Genomic DNA, 19,353 nt, shown 5'->3' on the forward strand with positions numbered 1-19,353 from the left:
AGGCATCTCACCTGCTTTAAAGTAGTTTGACTTTGATCTCATTTGCTCTAAAAGAGAAGAGGAAAACAAAATGGGAGAGAGGTAAATATGGCATCAAGTGATCTCGGACTTTCCTCTCCTCTGCATTCATTTGCTCCATATTCCTCGTCATTTCACAGGACAGGACTGTTGTGCCCAAGTTTCAGATCCCCAATCACAGAGAGACCCAGTTCCACAAATGATAATGCAAACGCCTGTCCTGTACCTGTCCTCCCGTTGTTCATCGATTTGCTCAAGCGGGCCCAGTAACGTCTCCATTGTAAGACTTCTTGTCACTGTGTTTGGCATATTGAATACTCTCGGTAGCTTGCCAGGCTCTGCGAAAGGGGCGGAGGAATCGAACCCGGCTCAGCCGGGCTGGCTGCGCACAAGGCAAACACCGTACCACTGGGCTATCACTCCAGTCCAGTGCAAAAGCAAAGGAACTTTATTACTAGCCCGAGCCAGCGCTAGCCCAAACTAGGGTCCAAGTCTCATCCAATGCAGTGGAGCCTTGACAAGGATCCCGACTCCAAATCACAAGCAGTTTATATAGGGTTCAGTTAAGAAGAGATTTGCGTACTGATCTATTTTTAGCATTGCCCTACTACAGCAGTGGTCAGCAATTAGATAGCAGGTACCAGTAATGGTTTGGGGTTCTTTCCGAGAAGGGTGCGGCAACCCCTCAAGACTGGCCAGATCCAAGTGCCTAGTTTCTTATCTAGGTGAATTACTCAATTGGGAGTTTACCAGAAACTGCAGTCCAGCTCTGGGGAAACAGAAACTGAGGCCTACTTGAGACTTAATGTTAGCTCCTGCCTGTCATGGCTTCTGAGGAGCCTGCTTTTGGGCCTCACATTCCCCCCTTTTCTTTATTTCTTTTTTTAATTTTTATTAGTGAAACACCATGAGGTACAGTTGTACACTTACAATTTTTTTGCTTGGGTTTCAGTTATAGAATGATCGAGTACCCATCCCTCCACCAGTGCCCATTCTCCACCACCACGGGTCCCAGTATCCTTCCCAATCCCCGTCCCCCCACCCCACCCTGCCTCTATGGCAGGGCATTCCCTTTTGTTCTCTCTCTCCTTTTGGGTGCTATGGTTTGCAAACGAGGAATTGAATGGCATTCATGTTCGGTCTATAGTCTACTTTAGTCATGCATCTCCCATCCTGGGCGTATCTTCCCAACACCCTTTTATTTGGTGCTCCCTTCTCTATCTGAGCTGCCTTTACCCTAGAGTGTGTGGCTGGCCTTCAAGCCATGCAGTAAACCTCCTGGTGCTTATCTCTGCTATTCTTGGGTGTTAGTCTACTATTTTGTTACTTTATGTTCCCCAGATGAATGCCCAAGAACAGATGGTTAAAGAAACTTTGGTATATCTACACAACGGAGTACTATGTAGCTGTTAGAAAGGATGAATTCATGAAATTTACATACAAGTGATACTACATGGAAAGTATCATGCTAAGCGAAATGAGTCAGAAAGAAAAGGACAGACATAGAAAGAACCCCCCTTTTCTTTAAACCAAACTGAGGAATCTTTCTCAGCCACAGGGTCATTAATGTATTGGTATTACTGTCTCAAAATCATAAGCTGTCATGTATTTATTCCGCTCTCAACAAAAACCACTATCTTGTTGCAAGGGATCCATGGTCAGGAGCAAAAGCAGTAGCGCTAAGGGTCCCAGGTGCGATGGGATCAACTGACTTCTCCAGTTCTCTTTCTATTACAAGATACCTGTAGCACAATCTTTACCATTTAACACAATTCAGGAGTACTGGAATTGGCAAGGTAAGAAGGGAATAAGCAAGGGATTATGTACAAGCAAGCCAAGTACCAAGTGGTACTTGATACCACCTGGTATAGGAGTTCTAGCAGACCTGTGGTATATTCCTGGGAGGCCACTCTACAGTTGGTTACAATAAGCTCGGTAACAATAAGGTCCCTGAACAAACACACATCCCAACGTTTGTCATAGCTAGCACAGATCAAGGTCAATTCTACCTGTATTTGCATCAGAAAGTACACAGTGCCAAAACTGGGGCAGGTAAGGAGCTTGCTCCACAGCTTTCACTATGAATATACAGAAACAGAATAACCCATGCCCTTCCCATGGTTCCCTTAAGTCACTTTCATCAGTCTCCCGTTGTGGACGGGTTGTCTCCCATTGTCTGGTCACACCACTGGTCAGTTTCGTTCTGTCTCCAATGTGGGAGGCAGCTTTTTTATTCCATCCTCCTTCAGAGCAGTTGGTGTGGTCAGGATCACGGTACAAGGACTTCTCCACCGAGGTTCAAGGCTGGCAGTCTTATGTCACCTGATTCAGACCAGATCTCCCAATGCATACAGATGAGAATTCACTCTGGCAGTGTGCTCCAAGTCCTGCATAGAGTTGGGCCTTGATAGCTATAAAGGCTAGTAATGACTGGAGAAGAGAGAGATCATACATTCTGGCCTACACTTCCTCTTTCAAGGCTAAGTTGAAGTAGAGGCAGTTGGCTCAAAAGAATTTCAAAGGGAGCAGGGTTCCTCTGTTAAGGGGGTTCACACTCACAATATGGCAATTGGAATGGATTTTCAAGGCGGGAGGGGCTTACTTTATCTATCTATATCATATTCCCCTAGAGATTTCACCACCTTAAATCTTTAACAGGAAAACAGTCGAAGTTTCATCCTCTGGAGCTGCTTCCTGCTGACACAGGGGCGCTGACCCTGCTTGCAACAAGGGTTGAAATCTCAAGCTACCTTAGTTTTTAATGAACCCCAGGCAATGAATTTGAAAAATCAAATCAGTTAGGCTAAGGAATGCTCCTTTGAAATCGCCAAACCTTGGAGGCAGGAAAACAAATGGCAAATGCTCAAATGCTCAGGGTACAAGAACCAATTATCAATGGCATAGGAAGCACAGTTCTGAGTTACTTCCTTCTTACTGCTCTGTTCATCCCTTTCACTAATATTTCACTGCATTAGTCCAGGTGTCAGTAATTTTCAACTTCCCTTTAGACACCTCGTTCCAATGCCCATTCTTCCTCTTCTACAGGATGTTCTGGTTTAGAGGAAATATTCTCTAATGGGATATTAATCCCATGATGGAACAAGAATTCAGAGCTGTTAAAAATCTCTGTTATCTCTATATGTGTTAACTAAGAATGGATACCCAGAACGAGTTTAGATGTCCACTATCAGTACTTTAGCCAAATGACAGGCTGGGAGAAAGCAATTGTTCCTGCATTTTGGGCTGAGGAACCCCTGGTAAAGGTCTGGCTTCTGCTTTTCTGGCCAGACTGGTGACAGCTCCAAATCACAAGCAGTTTATACAGAGTTTAGTCAAGAAGTGGTTTATAGACTGGTCTATTTCTAGCATCACCCTACTACAACAGTGGTCAGCAATTAGACATCAGGTACCAGTAATGGTTTGGGGTTCTTTCCGAGAAGGGTATGGCAACCCCTCATGACTAGCTAGATCCAAGTACCTAGTTTCTTATCTAGGTGAAACGCTCAACTGGGAATTTACCAGAGACTGCAGTCCAGCTTTGGGGAAACAGAAACTGAGGCCTAGTTGAGACGTAATGTTAGCTGCTTCCTGTCATGGCTTCTGAGGAGCCTACTTCTGGGATGCTAGGAAGTAAGGGCAACTGTGGCTTAAGTCGAGAGAACAGATGCCAGGAGTTTAGTTTAAAAGACAAGGGGGCATTGTGAGACCCAGTGAGAAACTGGGCAGTTGGATCTGGCCAGTCACGAGGGGTCGCCGCACCCTTCTCGGAAAGAACCCCAGAATGTTACCGATACCTGATGTCTAATTGCTGACCACGGTTGAATAGGGCAATGCTAAGAATAGACCAGTATATAAATCTCTTCTTAACTGAACCCTATATAAACTGCTTGTGATTTGGAGTCGGGGTCCTTGTCATGACTCCACTGCATTGGATGAGACTTGGACCCTAGTTCGGGCTAGCACTGGCTCGGGCTAGTAATAGAGTTCCTTTGTTTTTGCATTATCGTGTGTGGAACTGGGTCTCTCCACAGTTGGGAATCTGAAACTTGGGCACAACAGAACACTCACCAGCTGCAAATCTGTGTGAAGGTGATGGAGACACTCAGCATAGGCAGCCTGTGGCTGACTCTCTCCCACATCCCCCACTGGCCACAGATCCCCCAGTTCCTTCAGTCAGTGCCATGGTGCTCAATAAGGATATCTGGGGTTTCCAGCTGCCCCAAGGAACCACACACAATGATATCAGTTATGCTAGATTTTGATGTCAAAGGATAAAATTTCAGGGAATAGAACACAAATGAAAATTCCAGGGGGGGAGGGGGGAGTGGGAGGGATACTGGGAGCATTGGAGGTGGAGAATGGGCACTGGTGGAGTGATGGGTATTCAATCATTGTATAACCGAAATCCAAGCACAAAAAATTGTTAGTCTACAACTGTACCTCATGGTGTTTCACTAAAAAACTTAGAAAAAAAGAAAAAAAGAAAGAAAATTCCTGTGAACAGTAGCTATATTCACTATAATGCCCTGGAAAATGCCCTGTAGTGAGTAGACAACACTCTAAATAGCCGACATTCACAAAACAACCAAATGTATGGCAAGCCAGAATCGCTGGGAATAGCATATTAACCAAATTTCAAAAAGCTTTGAAGATAATAGAGCAGGAAGCATGTTATAAAACTCAACATTGATAAATAACAGAGAGTCTAGCAAAAAGACGTCACCAACTTAGAGAAAGGCATATGGTCATGATAAGAAAAAACAAACAACTTGGATGAAAAGTATAAAGACCCCATTGCTGCAACTGCCAACCAGCATCCATTGCTCCATTGCTGAGCAACACCATAGAACACTTGGTCAGGAGGACACTTCCGTGGCTGGCCCCTGCAGGACACCTGCTGTTAGACCCAGGCAGATAACGTAAAATCTCTCTTAGACTCTTGACTTCCACCTGCTTACGTGAGTGCTGAAAAGGACCTTCATCTTTTACTATTTCTAATCGCTTGCTATTTTGCAATAATGAACCTCATGCAGATGTTCTGTAAATTTCTTATAAGAACATGAAGTGTGCTTATGGATGCAATACTGACTCTGCCTGAGCCAGTTTTCCTACCTCTCCGTGGAGGCTGCATCTTCTCTGCTAGCTTCTGTCTCCAGGAAACAGGATCAAAGACTCCCTGTAAACTCGTGCTGTGTCTCTGGGAAGAGGGAACAAGGGGCCTATGCTTAGTCAGAATGTTCCTTATTAGAAATGTTCCAATATAAGTTGAGGTTACAGAAGTCATGGTTCTTAGTGCTATCTTCTTTCTGAGAGTGGCACACAGTACCCCAGAGCAGCCTCCGATTGGTTAATGACCCTGATCCCTAGGCACTGCTCCCTCCCTCTAACCACTAACCAGCTGGGGACATGGGAAAAGGTATTTCACCCAGTGGCCCTGCCCAGGCTTACCGTACCGCAGTGAGTCCAGGCAGGCAGAATGCCACCCACTCTCCAGAGCATGAGAAATTCCTGGGCATCTCATCCGTCTGTGCCTTCTGGCCTCCAGAACAAAGCTATGAAGCAAGGGGCAACAGGTCAATTTTTTTTCTTTTTGGGTCACACCCAGCAATGCACAGGGGTTACTCCTAGCTCTACACTCAGGAATTACTCCTGGCTGTGCTCAGGGGACCATATGGGATGCTAGAAATCGAACCCAGGTCGGCCGTGTGCAAGGGAAATGTGCTATCGCTCCAGCCCCTAGTTCAATTTGTTTTAAGGGGCACTGAACATGAGGTCATGCCTGAGCCAAGTGGAAGTAATCCTGGGAGAGTTTTCCAAAATCTAAAGGTCACCCACAAGGGCTCCCACCTGGCCAGGGTGGACATTGACAGAGAGCCATTCCTAAATGTCATGTGACCTATGAGACCAGGAAGACAGGCCTGCCACGAAATTTATCTCTAATATTGACAGTCCGGAGTAAGCAGAAGGGTGCCTGTCCAGATGTGGGTGATGGCACAGTGCTAGGATGCCCACTGGGGCTGAGCACTGCAGTGGGGAAGCAGAGAAAAGCACCCACCATCAGTAGGATAGGGTCAGCGGAGCCCAGACTGGGGAGACGCATGAGCATCACCTGCCGGGTCACCTGGGTCTGGACCGATGCCTGAGACCCAGGAAGCTGCAGACACAGAGAGATGTCGAGGAAGCTGGGCAGCGGAGAGGACAGTAGGCAGTGGCTCTGGCTTTATGCTCTAAGGACCCTGGGCAGTGCCAGAGATGACACTGCAGCCAGTCATACCCACCAGGCAGGTACTGACACCTCTTACTATCTATCTCTCTGGCCACTTTACTTGAATTTTTAGTCACTGTCACTGTCCTCCTGTTGTTTGTTGATTTGCTCGAGCGGGCCCAGTAAGGCCTCCATTGTGACAATTGTTTCTGTTTGGCATATCTAATACGTCACAGGTAGCTTGCCAGGCTTTGCTCTGTGGGCGAGATACTCTAGGTAGCTTGCCGGGCTCTCTGAGAGGGGCGGAGGAATCAAACTAGGGTCGACCATGTTGGCCGCTTGCAAGGCAAACGCCCTACCCGCTGTGCTATCGCTCCAGCAGTGAAATATTTTAATCCTCTTCATTTTACAAAATGTGTGTACATATTTATTTAAAATTTGCTTTCTGGTTACTCTCCTTGAAAATAGATTTAACATCCTAAATTCTGATACTCACATTAGATAATATATTTTCAATAACATACAAATAGTCTGCTCCTATATAGTTCTGCCCCCATAGCCTTACTTTTACTTAGTACCTGTCCAAAAACATAGAATAACCATTGTTTTAAGGCATCACATATACAATCAAATATAAAATGCAAAGTGGAGTTACAAGCTAAATTTCCAATACTAGAATTTTTGTGGTGATCTGTGCATTTACTAGAGTTAGGGATCTTCGTTTCTTCAACATAGATGCTCACTCTCTACAGTCTTCTCATTTCAGCCATAAATTCTCCCTTCTGCATTTTTTGCAGGACATATTAGCAATAATGAACCCCCTCGGTTTTTGTTTATTTGGGAAGGTCTTGATTTCTCTCTCATTTTCATTGAAGGACACTGTTGGATAGTACTGTTGGATATAGAATTCCTGTTGGCAGTTCTCCTTTCAGTACTTTGAATAATTCAACTGCATGGAAGTTCAACCTTCATGAGATATTTCTATCTGTTAACTAAAAAAAAGGCCCTCCTGTTGTTCATTGATTTGCTCGAGCGGGCCCATTTGCTTTCTGGTTACTCTCCTTGAAAATAGATTTAACATCTCCATTGGAGACTTTGTTGTTACTGTGTTTGGCATATCGAATACGTCATGGGGAGCTTGCCAGGCTCTGCCGTGTGGGCAAAATACTCTTGGTAGCTTGCTGGGCTCTCCGAGAGGGGCAGAGGAATCGAACTCGGGTCGGCCATGTTGGCTGCATGCAAGGCAAACGCCCTACCCACTGTGCTATCGCTCCAGCCCATCTGTTAATTAATATCAGAATAATCATGTGTACTTTGTTCTTCAGATTAAATGGGAATACAGATATAACATCACTGCCAGTATTGAGCTCTCCTGAAAGTACCTGATAATTCAGTTTTTTAAATCTAAATATATTTATAACCTTTAGTGAAGGAAATTGAGGTGTAGACTTCTGACTTGTCCTAGACTACATAGTTCATGTGAAAAATAAGAATTAATCGTGGTTACATGAGATTTTTTGCTCTAATTGCATATGTAACACTAGAGGACCACATCATCTCACCAGCAATTCTGACTTGCAGGGCTTGGTCATACTTCACAATGCTGCTCACCCTCTACACCTGTCTTCTCCTGCTGATGACCAGTGGCCTTTGGACCATCCGGGCTCAGGATACCAATGAGACTGTGAACATCAGGAGTCATTTTCGGAAACTAGCTCCAAGCAACATTCACTTTGCCTTTAAGCTGTTTGAATACCTAAATTTCTTTGCTACTCATAAGAATGTCTTCTTCTCCCCTATAAGCATCTCTCTGGCCTTGTCCATGATGGCCTTCGGTGCTGACAAAGAGACAGGCACAAAGATCCTTGAAGGCATAGGCTTCAAGTACAGTCCAATCCCCAAGACCGAGATCTTCGACAGTTTCCTTGAACTTCACCACTTCCTCAGGCAGTCAGACAACAACTTTGAAATGAGCATGGGAAACACATTGTTCTTCAAGGAGAACTCGAGACCTTGGGATTTATCCACAAATAACATCAAGCTCTACTATGGGATGGAGAATGTGGCAATAGATTTCAAAAACTGGACCAGAAGCATTGGTCAAATTAATGAGTATATGCAAAATAAGATATGGGGGGATGTCACAGACTTGCTCTATGCGTTGAAGGACCCATCCCCCTACACGCTGCTCAATTACAACATCTTCACAGGTAATGTCTACCTTCCCCATTCTGATAAGACCCTGTCTGTTACTGGTGAAAACAATTACAGCCATCAAAACACTGCTTGTTTGGAGGATAGTATTTGATTGTCCAAAACAGACATGTGTGACTGCTTTTTCCTGTGATCGTGCTAGGAAGGTGAGGGCCAAAAAGAGTTGAGAGCATGCCCAAACTCATAGACATTGGTTCAAGTCCCAAACATGTAACCACAAACATCAGGCAGCCTCACAGTCTACAGACATTGGCTGAGCTTGGCTTTGACTCAGGAACAAGACCAGGGGGTGGAAATACAGTTGAGGAACAGGCAGCCCCACCACAGGAGTTCTCAGCCCTTCATCACCCACATTTCCTAAGCTCACAGCCAGCTCTGTCTGGCTCAAGCAAGCTGAAGTTTCTCCTCATCCGATTGGAGCAGCATTTTCTAAAGTGCCCATTCATAAAAATCACCAGGAATATATGCTGTTAGGTTCCAGAGCTACATCACAGCTAATGAAGCAAAGTCTCCTGGGAAAAGTTCTAGAATTTGTATTTTTAATAAGTTCTCACTTCTGCAAAGTTTTTTGCTTGGTTGGTGGCTTTTGGGAGAAACACACTTTTCAGTGCTCAGGGATTAAGCCTGGCTTTGGGTTCAGGAGTCAGTCCTGGTGGTGCCTGGGAAACTATATGGGGCCAGGGATTGAACCCAGGTCAGCTATATACAGGCAAGGAAACATCTTACTCTGTGCAGTCTCTCAGGTCCTGATCACTTTGGGGATCTGCTGGGTTGGGTATCATCCTCTTGTAGAATGAAATGGAACCTTACTCTAGTTACAATAGCTGTGGTCCTCACCCAAGGTGACTCTATCCCTCTCCCAATCCATCACATCACTTTGACCTCTGCCCCTGTATGCAAGTCTCCATTGGACTCCTGCCTCCTCCACTTTCAAGCACCTGTAATTAGACTAGGTCAGTCTGAATAACGGGGAATAATTGCCTTTCAAGTTCAGTTTATCGGAACCCTTATACACTACCAGCCAATTTCTTCACAGGCCCCAGGTATTAGTGTGTGGACATCTGCCATCTGGTAGGTGCAATGCTCTCTTCCCTTCTGTACCTGGCCTTCCTTCATCACGACTATACCTAACACTTTCCCCACCCTTCATATCTTAGTGCAACTCTTAAACATTCCACAAAGATTCCCCGATTCTCTCATGCAAATCTTTGCCTCTCATGTTCCTCCTTAGTCGGTTTTTCAACACCTCATTTTACCAGTAGTGGTGGTAGAATATTTTATTCTGGAACCAAGTTTTACTGTACCCTCCAAAGAGTTATCTTCTAAGAACTGCAGGTGAAAAAAGAAAGTAAGAAATAAGAGTAAAAAGCTGTAAAGAGAGTACAGAGGTTAAGACACTTGCCTTGCATGCAGCTGACCCCAGTTCGATCCTTGACACCACATGGTTCCCTGCCAATCACGGCTGCAGCCCACTGGCATGGCCCCCTGGGCTGCCTCTGTATCAGGTACACCATCATGTCAGCAGTGCCCTGTTGATCAGAAATTCCCATGCAGCACTGACGTCCTCCACGTCTTCATCCACTCAGCCACGGTGGGCACTCAGGTTGTTTCCAAGCATTGACTCTCGTGAATAATGCAGTGAACATGGGTGTGCAGATGTCTCTACAAGAGATATACTCCAGTTTCTTTTCTTCAGGTAAATTGCCAGAGTGGAATTGCTGGACCATATGATAGAGTCTTTTTTCATTAATTTTTGAGAAACTACACAATGGTTTTCATTGAAGTGGCACCAAGTTATCTTCCAACAAAAAATGAAGTAGGATTCCTTTTCTCTACATTTGCCAGAACCTACGTTTCTTGTCTTTTTTTATAAGGGCCATTCTGAGAAGTGGAAACAAGTACTGAATTTTTTTTTTGGCTGGAAGTTGTCATATTTTGTTTTGAACTTTTCTAGTGGTTTTCATAATAATGAATTCTGTTTCATATACTTATTGGGCATTTGATTTATCTTCTTATTCAGTTCCTTTGTCATTTTAATTGGGTTTATTTTGTGGTATTGAGTGGTGTGGTGAATGTTTATATATTCAGATACTTGTATGGATTGCAATGGTTTTATTCTATTCTTTAAGGTTTTATCCTATTCCTCCTTTCCCTATTCCCTTTGACTATACATTTACTTTTAGGTTGGTTTAATACAATTCTTTAGTTGTCTTTGTTTTGCTTTGCATTTGTTACTTATGATTCTGGTATCATACCCAAAATATTATTCCAAACCAAGTCAATGAGATTTTTTTCCTGTCCTACTTACTAGGAGTTTTATGGTATTAGAAACATAATTACTTTTGGGGTCTATTTTGATTTAGTTTCTGTGAGTGGTATGAGATATGTGAAGAATTAAATTTATTCCTTTTGCATGGAATTCTAATTTTCCCTGTCACTTATAAAAAAGAGTATTTTATCCCATGTTGCATTATTGGATCCTTGGTCAAAGACTAGTGAAAAATCTTTGAGACCATTTTTCTGGAACCTCATTTCTGTTCATTTACTCTATAACTGTACTCTGGTCCCATACAGTTTCTATTTTCTTTTGTAGTATAACTTGAAATCAGACAGTATGATGCCTCCAGTTTTACTCTTTTGGAGGGTGATGTTGGCGGTGACTGGTTTTTGTAGTTCCGGAGTATTCCTTATGCCCTACAGTCGTTGGATCAGGAAGTCTGGGCAAGTTTACAAAAAAGTACTTCTAAGTGCTCCCATAAATCCATAGGTCGCCTCTCCCACTGGACTGTGCATTTGTGTGTGTGGCAACCTTGGATGTTTGAGGGCTTAGTCTCTCGGCTTAGTGAATCTGGTCAAAAAGAGGCAGTGACAAGACCATAACCTGGGGAGAAAGACTCAGGGAAGACAAGCACAGGGAGGGGCCCAGGGCCTGCCAGGGCCTGCATGCCCATGCACTGGTTGATGTGGGTGGGCATTGGCATGGCGGCATTTAGCACAGGCCTTCAGCTTCTTTGCATCCTCAGGACCGAGTGGGATGAAACTGATGAGACGGAGTAGCTCCTGGATACCAAACCAGAGAGCTTTTAAGCATCAAGATGTAGGACGCCACATCGCACACTGATGACCAGTGAGAAGTTGAAGTAAATTCACCTGGGTAGGTGGGGGTGTCCACTGAAATGGTTTCAGTAAGCAGGTTAGTCTGGCAATGAAGCCAAGAACCCTTGTCATGACACTGAGGAGGTGGCATTGACCAGGCAGTTGATTTGATGACTCTCTTTACACTTATTTTCTGGAGTACATAGAACATGTAACTAAAAGGTTTCCCATGGAATCACTTTCTCAGGTATGCCTGCATAAATTCTTACACTTGCCTACAGTGAGCTTCTCTTTTGCTTTTGGAGTCACACATGACAATGTTGAGGGCTTACTCCTGGGTCTGCACTCATGGATCACTCCTGGCAGGTTGGGGGAATTACATGAAATGACAGGAATCAAATCCAAGGCAGATGCATGTAACTTAAATGCCTACTACTGGACTACCACTGCAGCCCTACCATGAGTTTTCTGGGCTCATGAAATTCCATAGGTCGATTTAGAGTCTACTTTTTTTTTTTACAAACTGGATATGGCCTGGTTGGTTTGGGCAAACAAACAGTAGAAGTAAATGTTGAATACAAAACAGCAGAAGGTACTTTTTACCCACGTTGCCTTCCTACGGACAAGCGAGTCACAAAGCACCATTCCCTTCATTCCTGGGGTGCCCAGACTTCCTTGGGGGTGGTCTTGAGAATGCTGGGATGGTCTCACTGGTGGTTTCAGTACCCAGTCAGCTGCTTCTCAGTGTGAGGAAGGAGCATGACATGGTACCGGCTTCCAGGTCTTCTTGCCTGGGCCTCTGTTGGATCTCCTTGCATAGCCTTTAGAAGGAAGACTGGTTCAGGGTGGCAAGTCTTCACCCTCAGCCACACAGCTGTGGGGGGGGGGGGTGACAGACTAGATCTCTTTATAGACCTGCACAGTTGCAGCACCTCATATGATCAAAGGGCTATTGGGCTTGAGATCAAGTGCAGCAAGACGCCCTGGGACCCTCCACAAAAGGGAGGTTTTTCTTTCCTTCCTTCCTTCCTTCCTTCCTTCCTTCCTTCCTTCCTTCCTTCCTTCCTTTCCTTCCTTCCTTTCCTTCCTTCCATCCTTCCTTACTTTCCTTCCTTCCTTCTTTCCATCCTTCCCTTCCTTCCTTCCTTCCTTTCTTCCTTCCTTCCTTCCTTCCTTCCTTCTTTTCCTTCCTTCCTTCCTTCCTTCCTTCCTTCCTTCCTTCCGTCCTTCCTTCTTTCCATCCTTCCTTCCTTTCTTTCTTTCTTTCTTTCTTTCTTGTTTTGTTTTGGGGTCACTCCCAATGTTGTTCAGGCCTTACTCTGGACTTGACTCTCAGGGATCATTTCTGATGGGGATTGGGGAACCATATGGAATGCAAGAGATCCAACCCAGATCAGAGCATGCAAGGCAAGCACCCTACCCACTGGACTATTGCTCTAGTTCTCTCGGTCCTCCTGAACCATGACAAGGCTTAACACAATTGCAAGGAAGACCTGAAGAGACATGACTCCTATCCTTAAAAAAAATTTTATTGAATCACTGTGAGCAACACTTACAAAGCTTTCATGTTTGAGCTTCAGTCATACAATGATCAAACAACCGTCCCTCCATCAGTGCACATTTTCCACTTTGTATGTCTCCAGTAACCCACTCCCGTACTACGTCCCACACCTGCCTCTCTGGCAGACAGTTTCCCTCTTACTCTCTCTATACTTATGGGTATTATAGTTTTCAATACAGATATTTAGAGGCCAACATGTTTGGTCCTTTATCTACTTTTAGCACCCATCTCCCATCCCAAACGATCCCTACAATCATCATTGACTTAGTGATTCTTTCTCTATCCCAGCTGCTCTCTTCCCCAGCTCATAAGGCAGTCTTCCAACCATGAAGCATTATTCCTGGCCCTTGTCTCTACTGTCCTTGGGTGTCATCTCATATTACATTATTTAATATTTCACAAATGAGTGCTGTCGTTATATGTCTGTCCCTCTTTCTGATTCACTTCATGTGGCATGATAGTCTCCATGACCATCCACTTATAAGCATGATTTCATGATTTCATGATATTTCATGATTTCATCCTTCCGAACAGCAGCATAGTAGTCCATTGTGTAGATGTACCAAAGTTTCTTTAACCAGTCGTCTGTTCTCAGACACTTGGGTTGTTTTCAGATTCTGGCTATTGTGAAAAGTGCTGCAATGAAAAGACAGGTGCAGATGTCACTTATACTGTGCTTTTTTGCACCCTCGGGATTTATTCATAGAAATGGTATTGCTGGGTCATATGGAAAGCTCAATTTCTAGTTTTTGAATGAATGCCCAGATTGTTTTCCAAAAAGGATGGACCTGTTGGAATTCCCACCAACCATGAAAGAGAGTATCTTTCTCCCCACATCTGCACCAGCACTGGTTGTTCTTGTTCTTTTTTGATGTGTGCCAGTCTCTGTGATGTGAGATGATATCTCTTTGTTATTTTGATTTGCAATGTATGATAGCAATGTAGAGCATTTTCATGTGCCTTTTGGCCATTTGTATTTGTTTTTTGAGGAAAGTTCTGTTCATTTTTTCTCCCCAATTTTTGATAGGGTTGGAGGTTTTTCTTGTACAAATCTACTAGTATCTTCTATATGTTAGATATTAACCCAGTATCAGAAGGGTTTTGAGTGAATAACTTTTCCCATTCTGTAAACTGTCTTGGTGTCTTTGTCACTGTTTCTTTGAGGTAAAGAAGTTTCTTACTTTAATGTCCCATTTGTTTATGATGCTTTCCACTTGCTTGTTCAGCGGTGTTTCATCCTTAAAGATGCTTTTAGCTTCAGTGTCATGGAGGGTTCTGCCTACATTTTCCTCTATGTATCTTATGATTCAGGTCTGATATTGAGGTCTTGAATCCACTTTGAACTGACTTTTGTGCCTGGCATTAGACAGTGGTCAGAGTTCCTTTTTTGCAGGTAGTTGTCCAGTTTTCCCAAAACCACTTATTAAAGAGGCTTTCCTTATTCCACTTCACATTTATTGCTCCTTTGTCAAAGAACAAGTGATCATATATTGAGAGTATGTGACAAAATATTCAACTCTATACCACTGGCAACAGTCAACTTCATAGATAACAAGAGAGGCTCATGGCCCATGGCTTCAGGGGGATGGAGGGTCACAGAATCTACATTCTTCCCTCATTTCTAGGAAGCATGAAAGTTCCATCTGCAAAGGGAATGAGATCCTGATCTTGAGAGAACAAACATTTGCATGACATCATGAACAGGGCGGTGGGTGACCCAAGTAGAAATAGGGCGGCACCTATAGCATGAAGTTCAGAGGCATCTTCTCACCCTTATCTGCCTCCAGGAAAAGTGTTCATCTATGGTCAGGAATCACCCCCGAGTAGACAGTGCAATTGATTGTGCAAGCTGCCTGCTGAGGAACTGTGGTCAGGCTGGCAGGGACAAGGAGGGTGTGGATAGTCCTTACCCCTAACCATGACCAACTCTCATCCCCTAGGAATGTTATTCCCTATTCTGAAATCGGGCTGGAGCGATAGCACAGCGGGTAGGGTGTTTGCCTTGCACGCAGCCAACATGGCCGACCTGAGTTCGATTCCTCCGCCCCTCTCGGAGAGCCCAGCAAGCTACCGAGAGTATCTCGCCCGAACGGCAGAACCTGGCAAGCCACCCGTGATGTATTCGATATGCCAAACACACTAACAATAAAATCTCCAATGGAGACATTACTGGGCCCGCTCAAGCAAATCGATGAACAACGGGAGGCCTTTTACCTTTTATTCTGAAATCAAGGAACACGTTCTGGGTACACTCCAGTTGGGCAGAGGTATTAAGGGGGTTCCAGAAAAATTCCTGAGTCACTGGATTAAAATATATTCACCTTCCTATATTTTGTAGAAACAAATGTTGACTTGTTTCATCTATTTTGTAGGATCATCTACCCTCCATCTCTGAGAGGGAGAGTGGAAAGTCCCCATGGTGTCTCTAGGACCCACACTTTACCAGGACACTATCAGCCTATCCACTGTCTGATTATTTACCCCCGTTTGGAATAACCCCTTGTTTTCCTCCTCCTTCCACTATCCACTCTTTTCACAGGACTTTGGGCACAAGGCTTTGATCCAAACAACACCAAGGAGGAGAACTTCTTTGTAGATGACAAGACTGTACTGAAGGTGCCCATGATGACCCAGAAAAGATTCTTCAATTTATTGTATGACCGAGATCTGGGCTGTATTGTGGTACTGCTGAAAAATATAGGCAATAAAACCACACTGTTGGTCCTTCAGAACAGGAATAAGCTGGACTGGCTCATCAATCAACTGACAGAGGCTACCCTGATTAGGTGGTTCCAGTCCATCATCACCAGGTAACTGCATCCTTTCTCCGGGGTACATGCTTTGCTGTCTACTGAGACCCACAAAGTCAGTGATGTCTCCTGACCAGGAGGGATCTCCCCATTACACTGAGTCACTTCTTGGCTTTCTGTCAAGTGAGCACCTCCTTCCTTGGTGGTAAAGAATCACTGCTCTGTATAGTTCCATAGTTTTTTTCAGGAGAGCTTTACAACCAAGTAGTCCTCCACGTGGCATCATGGATCTTACCCAATGCTGATGGTTGGTTTTGTAAGTCATTCAGGGGACGTATTGAATCTTAAATCAATCTGAAAATAAGTAAGAATGTCAGTGAGTGAATAGCTAGTGTGAATGCCCAGGCCCTGCCCCCAGGACTGTCTAACCTCTCTGCTTCCCTGAGCAGCTATCTAGAAGTTCACATCCCGAGACTCTCCCTGTCTGGCACCTATGAGCTGGGGGATGCCATGAATGCCTTGGGTATTGTAGACTTGAAGAAGGAGCAGACAAACCTGTTTGGCATTACAGGCTGTTCCAAGGAGAAACTGTCAAAGGTAACTGTCTCTGGAACCCTTCATTGCTCCACAAAAACCGCACTGAGAGTGATAAACAGCCCCATGTAGCCATTTTCTGAGTGGGCGTCCAGGTCCCTGGACTGGAACCCCAGATCTTCCCTACACCTAGAGGGTTACAGCAGGCTCACTGAGGGCTTAGCCTGAGAAGTGGGTGTCCTGGTCACACAGCAGGTGGGTGGTCAGGGAGGCTGCAACCCTGCATCTCTCTGTGCCATCCAGGAGACCAGGAAAGGAAGTGGTCAGGGGAGATGTACGTAGACATCAAATTAGATGTCTAAAAGAGTCCCACTGTACACTCACCCACCGTTTCAATGTTTTTTGCTCCATTCATTTATTCATTCTGAAAGAGCTCTCCAGGACACTGGGGATGTCCCCATGGTTCTGACTCGCTCATGCCTCCTGAAGATCTGACCGTTCTGTGGGTGACTAAACTTAGGGTGTGACAAGGAATTGGAGAAAACTGTGAGGCAGTAGCCTTACTGCCCACACATGAACTCCCGCTACACAGGAGGTGCTCAATCAGTGCAAGGTGGCCACCTCCTTCTGTGCATGGTGCTGCCCTGTCGCTGAGAGGCTCCCAGGAGAGTCAGAGACTGACCAGGGCTGCTGAACCCAGGGGCAGGGTCCTCCCTCTGTCCTTGGCTTGGGCTCTGGCCTCATTCCCAGCACTTATGGCAAATGCCAGGCCCCAGTCGATGACTAGGTCCCACCCAAGAGCTCAGGACTGCCGTGAGCTAATCCAGGGCCTGCCCATGTTCCCCTCCGAGTTTTACTGATCCCTGAATTCATTCTCATGTCTATCACACCCCAAACATTCAAGTCAGTGATGCCCTTCCCATTACCCCTCCAGATAGGAGTGTTTCTGGGAATAGAGATTGGTTCTTCTTCCTTTTCCCTTGTTTCATACCCCTTCCTTTGATTCATACCCGACAGATGCTGCATGTGGCCAAGCTGGAAATCACAGAGAATGGCATGGAACCCGAGGTCCCCATAGATGACAGCGTGTATAGGGAGCTCACGCCTACCATCATCCGCTTTGACCGGCCCTTCCTCATCATGGTCTTTGACAAAGTCTCCTGGAGCTTTCTTTTCCTGGGCAAAGTTATTTATGCCGTCTAAGAAAATGGCTGGAGCGATAGCACAGCGGTAGGGCATTTGCCTTGCACGTAGCCAACATGGCCGACCCAAGTTCGATTCCTCTGCCCCTCTCGGAGAGCCTGGCAAGCTACCGAGAGTATCTCGCCCGCACAGCAGAGCCTGGCAAGCTACCCGTGATGTATTCGATATGCCAAACACAGTAACAACAAAGTCTCCAATGGAGACGTTACTGGGTCCGCTCACGCAAATCGATGAACAACGGGAGGACAGTGACAGTGGAGAAGAAAATATCATGTGCAGCTACAGTGCTCTCTGGATTTTGACATGGGACTGTTTCTAATTCTCCAAGCCTCTCCCATTATAATAAAGAACATTCTTACAACTGAGCATTTGTGTAATTGAAAGGGAAGGGGTCACATCTGACAACCTTGAATATGTCCATGCCTCCTGATATTGGCGGGCTTCCTCAATTTCCATTGCACCTGTGGGGAGCATGCAAGAAGGGAGTATAGACTCAGGACTCCTCTTACAATCATCTACTATTTTGAAATGATTTCTAAGTAGAAACTTCAAGAAGAGACAATTTCAGTCAAAACACTACAGAAAGGAGAAAACATTGAGGGAAAATAAAGACAGATTATAGACGATGGTAGATACAGAAGCTGGTAGTCATGTAGATAGGTCCAAATGTGTATGTAGATATAGAGATTCATAAGTAGATGGCTATACAGTCACAAATATAAAGTAAAATTTAAAGTACATCACTTAGAAATGTGACGAGAGGTGGGTAAAAAAGATGTATTCAAGAGAACACAGGATCTGCAGAATGGCAAAGCCAGATATGTACATTTTTTAATATAAGATACGTAGATACCTAAATATCTACATAGATACCTATATACATATATACCTAAATATATTAATAGGTAGATATGTAAGAAACTATGGAGTTAAGAATAATGGTAGAAATTTACATGCAAGTGGTACTACATGGAAAGTATCATGTTAAGCGAAATGACTCAGAAAGAAAGGGCTAGACATAGAAAGATTGCATTCATCTGGGAAACATAAAGTAACAAAATAGGAGACTAACACCCAAGAATGGCCGAGATTAGTACCAGGAATTTTACTCCATGGCTTGGAGGCCAACCACATATGCTAGGGGAAAAGGGAGCTCAGATAGAAAAGGGAACACCAAATAAAGGTGTTGGGAGGATCCCCCCAGGATGGAAGAAGCATGCTGAAAGTAGACTATAGACCAAACATGATTGTCACCCATTGCCTCTTTTGCAAACCACAACACCCAATAAGAGAGAGAGAACAAAAGGGAATGCCCTGCCACAGAGGCACGGTGGGTTGGGGGGGAAGGGGGGTGGGAGGGATACTGGGATCCGTGGTGGTGGGAAATGGGCACTGGTGGAGGGATGGGTATTTGATCATTGTATAATTGAAACCCAAGCACAAAAATTTGTAAGTCTACAACTGTGCCTCATGATATCTCACTAATAAAAATTTTAAAAAAAGAATAATGGTGGATAATAAGTAGATGATATAGTGTATATTGTATAGTGTATATAGAGAGAAAAATTCAAGTCTACTTCTTACATAGATGTATTTTATAATAAAAAAAATAAAAAATAAAGGCCCTCCCGTTGATCATCGATTTGCTCGAGCGGGCCCAGTAACGTCTCCATTGGAGACTTTGTTGTTACTGTGTCTGGCATATCGAATACTCTCGGTAGCTTTCCGGGCTCTCCGAGAGGGGCAGAGGAATAGAACTCCGGTCGGCCATG

The 19,353-nt window shown here is 44.6% G+C and overlaps 1 protein-coding gene across 1 annotated transcript; it reads left to right on the forward strand.

Annotated features, from left to right (window-relative positions):
* Positions 1-7,823: 7,823 nt before the first annotated feature.
* LOC130041194 (corticosteroid-binding globulin-like) lies at positions 7,824-17,581 on the forward strand. The gene is made up of 4 exons (XM_056133244.1): positions 7,824-8,433; positions 15,634-15,904; positions 16,294-16,441; positions 17,396-17,581. Exons 1-4 carry the CDS (start codon positions 7,824-7,826, stop codon positions 17,579-17,581), a joined length of 1,215 nt encoding a protein of 404 aa, XP_055989219.1.
* The last annotated feature ends 1,772 nt before the right edge of the window (positions 17,582-19,353 follow it).

The sequence above is a fragment of the Sorex fumeus genome, unplaced genomic scaffold (assembly GCF_029834395.1).
Source record: "Sorex fumeus unplaced genomic scaffold, SorFum_2.1 ptg000098l, whole genome shotgun sequence".
NCBI classification, from domain to species: domain Eukaryota; kingdom Metazoa; phylum Chordata; class Mammalia; order Eulipotyphla; family Soricidae; genus Sorex; species Sorex fumeus.

Excerpts from the sequence above, each read along its gene's own strand:
- LOC130041194 (XM_056133244.1), top strand. The coding sequence starts at position 7,824 with ATGCTGCTCACCCTCTACACCTGTCTTCTCCTGCTGATGACCAGTGGC. Across the intron at positions 8,434-15,633 it reads CAATTACAACATCTTCACAG|GACTTTGGGCACAAGGCTTT; the intron begins GTAATGTCTACC and ends CTCTTTTCACAG. Across the intron at positions 15,905-16,293 it reads TTCCAGTCCATCATCACCAG|CTATCTAGAAGTTCACATCC; the intron begins GTAACTGCATCC and ends TTCCCTGAGCAG.